Raw genomic sequence first — 8,418 nt, 5'->3', positions numbered from 1 at the left:
TGGATATAAACCTTCACTGGCTCAATCCGATTGGAGTGCCATAATTATCCACTAAATCACCAGGCACCATAATTTGGTTATATGGTTACCACCCAGCATAGTATTTGGTTTCCTGGTGTACAGGAAACCATTTGGCTTGTCACTCAGGGTAGAGTCACTCATAGGCAGAAGGAAGAGGAAAGAATGAAGGAAAGAAAGACAGAAGAGGGAATGTAAAGTCACCCATAGGCAGAAGGATGAAAGAATGAAGGAAAGAAAGAAGAGGAAGGAAGGAAAGAAGGGAGGAAGAGAGGAAAGGGCACAGACCCAAGAGCAGCACTACATCAAGTGAGTGGATGGTGAGTGCCCCCACCTAAAATATACAGTATATCTATATCTATCTATCTATAGATAGACAGATAGATAGATAAACAGACAGATATAGATAGACAGATATTTATTGTACAGGCTATTGAAAACAAGAAGAATTAACTTACCCAAAGTTTACCATCGTAGTGATAAGCCTCCAACAGCTCAACAATGTTCTTATGCTTACACTCAGACAGGATATCAATCTCAATCATGAAAGTCTCCAGGTCTTCCTCCTCCTCCAGCGCAACTTGTTTAAGAGCTGCAAGTTGCTTTGTCTCCTTGTGCTGAGCCTGTGATAAGAAATTAATTAAAAGTTACTTACCACTATGCCAATTATTAGACTTGCAATATTATTTCTGCAAACAATTAAACTACCTTAGAAGTATATATTATGCAAGGAATTAAACCTTTTGTCTTTGGCTCCAAAAACAATGTGTTATTCTGGAGGGCTGGGAGAGGAAAAAGCGAGAGAGAGAGAGAGAGAGAGAGAGAGAGAGAGAGAGAGACCCTGCTTCACCTCAAGCATCATTTATACTATGATTTCATCACAATCAGTTATGACAAAGATTATCTTGTGAACTTACAATTATTAGTACAATTCCATACCAAACACAAATAAACAAGAGCAATGAGTACTCTCTAATGAGTTTTCTCACGCTACTATGGGTTCTGGGTTGAGTGGAGCTGTCTTGACCCATATGAGGTATGTAATGTACAAATCTGCTAAAATCGGTATATAAGTAAACCTTCGATATACCGAACTCTCTTTTAACAAATTGAAGTTTTTATGACCATCTCCAGCCACCCAAATGTTATGTTTATTTAACAATTACTGTCTACTAAATGAACGGATGTGTTGGAAACACCGACCAGAGTGGCGTCCCTACACACACACACACACACACACACACACACAAAACGGACGGATGGATTGATTGTGTCTTATTGGACCTAAAGGAAGTGTTTGACAAGGAAAACAGAAGAGATTGTTGTGGGAACTTGAACACATACCAATAGGAAGTCTAAAAGGAGCTTTACTTAAGTGGATGAAAGATTTTTTGGAGGATGGGGAGACGAGAACAGTCATTAAGGACCAGCAGTCAGAGTGATGTAAAGTTATTAGTGGTGTACCTCAAGGGTCAGTTTTGGCACCAGTCATGTTCCTGGTTTATGTAAATGATATGGTGGATGGAACAGACAGTTATATAAGTCTATTTGCAGATGATACTAATCTATTAAAAAAAAAAAAAAAAAAGAGGAAGACTGTAAACAGCTGCAGATGGACCTTGATACTATACCTGACTTGAGTCAAAAGTGGGAAATGCAGTTTAATGCGAAGAAATGGCATTTGAAAAGAGTATAAAGAGACAAACAGGAAAATACTGAATGGAGAATGAATGGATTAGTAAAACTAAAGTAGAGAAAGACTTACAGGGTACTGTTTTCAGGCAACCTTATGCTGGAAAATCACATAGATAATCAAGATCACCAGAGATACATATAACCTTTGGAGAAACATGAGAGTTGCATTTACTTATCTGGTTGATGTGATGATGAAAAAGTTTACTGTATCAATGATTCGCCCGAGGCTGGAATATGGAGCAGTGGTATGGTCACATAAAACGAAGGATATAAGAAGGATTGAAAGAATACAAAGAGCAACAACGAAGATGGCACCTGGCTTGAGAGAATTACCGTACGAGGATAGACTGTTGAGACTAAATCTCCCAACCCTAAAAAAGAGAAGGATAAGGGGAGCTCTGATCGATGTGTACAGAGTATCCAAGGGAATGGAGAAGCTTGATAGGGAGGACCTGTGTTTGTGGGATGAAAGAGAAATGGTCACAGAAGAAAGTTGAAAAGGACCACAAGCAAGAGACATCAAGAAATACAGCTTCCCTTACAGAACTACTAAAGGATGGAATAATCTGGATAAAGAGGTGTGATAAATGCAACGGATATTCACGATTTCAAAACCAAGCTGGACATTAGCAGTTATGGAGACAGGACAGTATGGGCATAGTTCCTTTCCAGTAAATCACATCCATTCATCCATCCATCATCCAATCCTACATTGCCCCATGAAGAGCGTAGGAGCCCGGGGCTAGGCAGTTGGTTCCGACATTTAAGATGAGAGTGACCAGCCTCACTCATCCCTGAGTGGCATTACATGAGCAATCAACCCCAATCACCCCTTGGATATAAAACCTTCACCCGCTCAATCCGACTGGAACGCAATAATTACCCACTAACCACCAGGCACCAAAATTTGGTTATATGGTTACCAACCAAAGTAGTAAATGGTTTCCTGGTGTACAGGAAGCCATTTGGCTTGTCACTCAGTGTAGTCACCCACAGGCAGCAGGAAGAGGAAAGAATGAAGGAAAGAAAGACAGAAGGGGGAGTGTAAAGTCACCAGTAGGCAGAAGGACAAGGAAAGAATGAAGGAAAGAAAGACAGAAGAGGATGGAAGGAAAGAAAGAAGGAGGGGAGGAAAGAGCAGACACCCGAGAGCAGCACTACATCATGTGAGTGGATGTGAGTGCCCCCACATACTGTACTAAGTAACACACACACACACACACACACACACACATTTATCCAAAATCTACATGCAGTCTTTATTTGCTATGTAATTACTCCCTGAAAGGTAAGAATAAACACATGAGTTGGTAAATAGAGCACTTATTAAGAAAAAAAAAAAAAAAAACATTTAGACTTAGCTATATGTTACTGTGTATGAGTGTATGGCCAAACGATGCTCTATATTTAACGATCTTTGTTCGGTAAAAGCCACGAAGACGCCCGGGAAATTACCATACGGCATGGTGTTCGGCTGTAACAAGGGTCTGTTACCATTTAGTTCGTTACATCAAGCGTTTACTGTATAACCAGAGAGAAAAACGAAGTCAGAAGCACTGGCTGCGCTGTGGGAGCACCGATCAACTTAGCATGCAGCTTGTGTCCACCTCCCTTGCGTTCCAGTGGGGGATAGGGTTTTGTTTCTCCTTCCTTGATGTAGCTTTTGGTCATCAGATTTATACTACCCCAGATCATGGTGATATGGGTGTAGATGATGAATATCAGTGATAAGATACAATGAAACTAAATACAGTAAAACCTCTGCAAGTCAGCATCCTACACTACCCGCAGAAAGTATACGGAATTGCTAAAAAAACAACAAATGCCTTTCATTTTCTTTATTTTACTGTGTTGTATGGCCACCACGTGCCTTCAAAACCTCTTGTATGTGTCGAGGCATGGAGTCAGCAATTGTTCTGCAGTAATCCAGGCCAATTTCATGCACCCAGATGTCCTTGATAGCTTCAACAAGGCGTGGAATTGAAGAGGTGTCCTTTTCTTGAAGTTTCAGCTTCATGCGAGACAACAGCTCCTCGATGGGATTCAGATATGGAGAGTTCCCAGGCCACTCAAGAATGTTCACCTGCTAGTCTGCCAACCATTTCATGACCTTCTTTGCCTTGTGGAAAGGTGTACTGTCTTGCATAAAGAAGTTGCAGTCATGGACATCATAAAAAATCAACATATGGCTTTGCAAGACATCAATGTAATGATCTCCAGTCATCGGGACGTTCTCAGGTAGCACATAAAATCCTCCACGCCCTTTCTCTCCACTGAAGCAGTCCCAAATCATGACTGAGGGTGGGTGTTTGACAGTCAGTTGCACATACTGGGGGTCAAGGGGATTCATTTGTGAAGGACGTCTCAGCTTGCCACGCCTCTGTGCATCACACTGGAAAGTCAACTCTTCACTCCATAAGACCCTTCTCCAGCCTTCATGAGTTAAATCTCTGTATTTTCTTGCAAAAATGAGACGAGCAGCACGCATTTTGCGAGTCAGAAGAGGCTTGCAGGTCGGAGAACGAAGATGCAGCATCAGTTCTTTCTGGCAGCAATGTTGAATGGTGCACTCAGCAACACTTCCAAGGATGTCAGGGTAGGCATGCTCACTTGTTTTGCAGTGATTCATGGATTTTTCAGTACTCGTCTCTTGATAAGCTTGTCAATTGTTGCTGTTGTCTTTCCGGGACACCCAGGAACAGGTTTATGAGGTGGAATCTTGTTCTGGGGGAAATCCTTTGCCTTAGAAATCAGGCTGTAAATGGCTGTCTTGCCTTTCCCAGTACGCTGACAAATTTCCTTAACAGGCACATTTGCATCCTTCAAGGCAAGCATCACAGCCTTTTCTTGCTCAGTAAGGTGCTTAGGCCCCATTCTATGACATGGGTGGGTAGCAGCATGATGAATAACGGAAAAGAAACTAAGGGAATTATTATTCAGCACAGCCAAATACACCCCCCACCCTCTTTCTGGCGCTACCTGAGCGGCACTGGCGGGAAATTGCGTGGGTGGTGTTGATATGTATCTGACAGAGTTGCAGAGTTGCCATGCACCCATTTAATGAAATATGAGACGTCGGTTGGATGATAAAGTTCAGAATTCTGAAGAAACCAAAACTGGCCATGGCCCACAGATATTCCTCATACTTTTTGCGGGTACTGGATAAGTAAGAATTACGCGTAAGTCAAAATGGCACATGAAAATTGTAACTAAAAATAATTTAAAATATTTGAAACTGGTAAAAAAAAAAATCTCAGAAAAATTTCCCCAAAGTTGTAAAATGACGTCTACCAGAAGGTCCATCTTAGAATGATGATGCATCATTCTAGGCTGTGAGGGCTCATGTTGCTCCATCAGTCTGAAAATTCTCGTAAAACTACCCCTAAGACATGAAATCTCGGCTAAGGGAAGCCATATCTCGGTATGATGACACACCTGCTCATCATGTTCAAGCCTGTGAGGGCCCGCCACCCACCTCCCCCCCAGTGTTGCTAATATGGCAGATTGCCCGCTAATGTAGAGGCTGCTAAGTCCTGCGACCTCCTGCCGCACTCTACCTCAGTCTAGCATCTGCTACCACTTGCGTCAGTATTTGCTTGCATTCCACTCCACATTCTGCACTTTTATTCCTAACCAACATGGCTTCCAAGGCTCCTTCAGGTTGGAAGGGGATGAAGCTGAAGACTCTGAGCATTCATGAGAAGCTGAAAGTTTTGGAAAGGATCGATGTTGGCAGTTCGATGTGTGCCACATGTGAGGAGTTTAACCTGAAGCTGAGCACGTCTTACGAAATAAAGAACTGTTGTTCAGTTGTGATAATGGTTAAGAGTTGTACAGAAGCAATCACATGCTCCCCTAGTACCTCTACATCCTATCACGAGGCCCTCCTTATGCTTGGATTACATCCTCTGCAAGCATGGTAAGTGTTTTTTTTTTTTTTTTTTTTTTTTTTTTTTTTTTTTCCTGGTTAGTCAGGAATCTCATATTTCCCCTAAGTCAGAATCATAGTAAAGTCGGAATGGCCTCAACCCCAATTATTCCGACTTAGAGAGGTTTTACTGTAGGGTATATTGTGGCACTGGTTATAATGTACTGTAGTGACAATCCACAGTCAACTTGTATATATCACGCATTTGTTGGTGACAGTTTTCTAATTCATGATACTTTTCCAGCCAAACCGTGATAGCTTCATATGTCATGGTAACCGATTTGATCAATTTGAGTCACGGTGGGAGTCCCAAGTGACTCAATTCCGAGGAGTTTTCCTGGTTGTGGCATTGTTTACACTAGTTGCAGCCAGAAGCCAATCATATTCATGAATGGGATCCCAATCACCCTGTTGTCCCCACTTCTACCACACTCGCCTCATGCTGAGACACCATGGTGTGCCTCAAGTCTCGGAACCCCTCCTCCTCCCCCGTCCAATTATGCATTGCCAACAATCAGAGCCAGTTAAGAACCTTACAATATTCATTCCCATTAACCCCTAAAGTACTAATCTCGTCGACTGAGCTTTTTGCACAGTTTCTTAAAAGGACGAGCAACGCCGAATGTGCAACATCCAAAAACTGGCAGCAGCTAGCTCCACCCTGGCTGTTATGTAGATGGCTTCTAACCAATCAGAACTAAGTGTTGGACACACCAGAGGGGGGGACCCAGGCCCGTATCCAGGAAGTGGGAGGTGCACCCCCCACCTCCCTCTTGCCACGTCCCTCTACCCCACTGCTTTGTTACTACCCTACCTCCTACCATTCTTACCACCACCACCACCACCACTCCTCCCACAACCTCCTCATGCATCTCCCCCTCCCATTTGAATCCCCCCATGTCCCCTTCCCCCAGTCATCTGGGGGGAGGGTATTTCCTCCCTACCCTCCCTCCATGTTCCTGTACTTCACTGGGGCCCTTCCTTTGTGTTTTGTGGTGGTGTCCTCCCATCCCTCCATCCTCATACACACCCTCCTGGCCTTACCACCTCCCACCCCCTAGCACACAGTATCTTTACCTCCTCGGCCTCGAATATTTTGCGTATTTTTTATGCTTTATGGAGCGTGTTTTTGAATCATTACCTGTTATTTATTCGTGTCTTTGCGTACAGATATGCACACCACAATTATTTTAGCCGTCTTCATTCGAAACCCACTCGAAAATTTTTTTTTATTTTCCCTAGCTAGATTTAACAGCTCAGAGGGGAGGTTAGGCAAGGGGAGGGAAGGGAACGGGAGGAGAGAGGAGGGGAGGGAAGGGAAGGGGAGGGAGGGGACTGGAGGTATGGGGAGAGGAGAGGGGAAGGATAACTTTTTCCATTTATCAAATTTTTATTGGGAGGGTTCATGACCATTTTCCCTACCTAGATCTGACAGCTCAGCAGGGAAGGGAGGGGAGGGGAGGGGAGGGGAGGGGAGGGGAAAGGAGAGCAGGGGAGGATAATTTTTACTATTTATCATATTTATTGCAGGGGGTTTGTCACCTTTTTATTTTGATCTAAGCACCCCCATCTGGGGGTAGGGGGATTTTCAAGCATACTCCCCCAGTATCCCTGCTTGTCGTACCAGGCGACTAAAAGGGTTGGCGGAGGGTTAGTGCCCCTCCCTGGAAAGCTGCTAACTAAAAAAACGAACAAGAAGCCTCGGAAAAGGACTGACCAAAAGATGACGAGCAAGGACCAGACAAAGGACATGGTACGGATCACAACATGGAATGTAAGAGGTGCGAATGATAAGATGACAGAGAGAGAGATTGTCCAGGTGCTTGAGGGTGCAAAAGTGGATGTATGTGGAGTAACTGACATTAAATGGAGAGGAGAGAGTGTGAGAAAATGGGAGTATGGATGGTGATATGTGCAGGAGTAGGCGAGAATGAGAGGGCAAAAGAAGAAGTGTTTATTGTTGTAAGTAAAAGATGGAAGAAGAACATAAGAAAGTATGGATCAGTTGGGTCAAGGATTGCGTGGGTAAGATTGAAAGTTGGAAAACAAATGTGGGCGATTGTGTGCGTGTATGCACCAACGCAAGATTGTGCAGGCAGAGTGAGAGAAGAGTTCTGGACAAATGTGGAAGTGTGCATGGAAAAGACTGGAAGGAATGAGAGAGTGTTTTTGATCAGTGATATGAATGGTAAAGTAGGGAATGTGAAGGTGGATGGAGCAGTTGGTGCGTGGGGTGTGCCTGCTGAGATAGATGAGAATGGTGGTGTGTTAGTGGACACTTGTGCCAGGAAGGGGTTGGTGATAACCAATACCCTCTACAGGCACAAAATGATCCACAGGTATACATGGCGAGTGATGAGAAGAGTGGGTGGTGAACTGAATGAAAGGAAGGCAATGATTGATTATGTGTGTGTGGATGAAAGGATGCAAAGATGTGTAATGGATGCAAGAGCTTATAGAGGTTGGGGGAGTGGACTTTCTGACTGCTACGTGGTGGTATCAAGATCAAAGCAAGATGGAGAAATAGAAGAAAGGAAGGACGGGATGAAGGTGTAGTTGCAAGGAGAGTGGAAAGGTTACAAGAGGATGAGAAAATGGCAGAATATGAGAGAGAAGTAGCGGAACGTTTGGGTAAATATGAACTGGAGCAGATGGGGGACGTGGAAGGTGTGAGCAGGATATTCACAGAAGAAATATGTGCAGCACGTGATGTGGTGTGTGAGGTAAAGAGAAGACGAAGGGGTGTGCAAGGAACAGAGTGGTGGAATGAAGAGGTG

The 8,418-nt window shown here is 43.7% G+C and overlaps 1 protein-coding gene across 2 annotated transcripts in view; it reads right to left on the bottom strand.

Moving 5' to 3' along the window:
* The window catches only part of Slik (Sterile20-like kinase), a 452,675-nt gene that overhangs the window by 431,055 nt on the left and 13,202 nt on the right, over positions 1 to 8,418 (bottom strand). For both annotated transcript variants that reach the window (XM_080282573.1, XM_080282574.1), the window contains exon 2: positions 477 to 641. In XM_080282573.1, the coding sequence (XP_080138699.1) occupies positions 477 to 641 (165 nt within the window). The remainder of the gene's footprint in view (positions 1 to 476; positions 642 to 8,418) is intronic.

The sequence above is a fragment of the Coenobita brevimanus genome, chromosome 94, assembly GCF_032717465.1.
Source record: "Coenobita brevimanus isolate Jiangsu-jjx chromosome 94, ASM3271746v2, whole genome shotgun sequence".
Classification (NCBI taxonomy): domain Eukaryota; kingdom Metazoa; phylum Arthropoda; class Malacostraca; order Decapoda; family Coenobitidae; genus Coenobita; species Coenobita brevimanus.
Note: the sequence above shows the minus strand (reverse complement) of the source record. Positions and strands in the feature narration are given on the sequence as shown.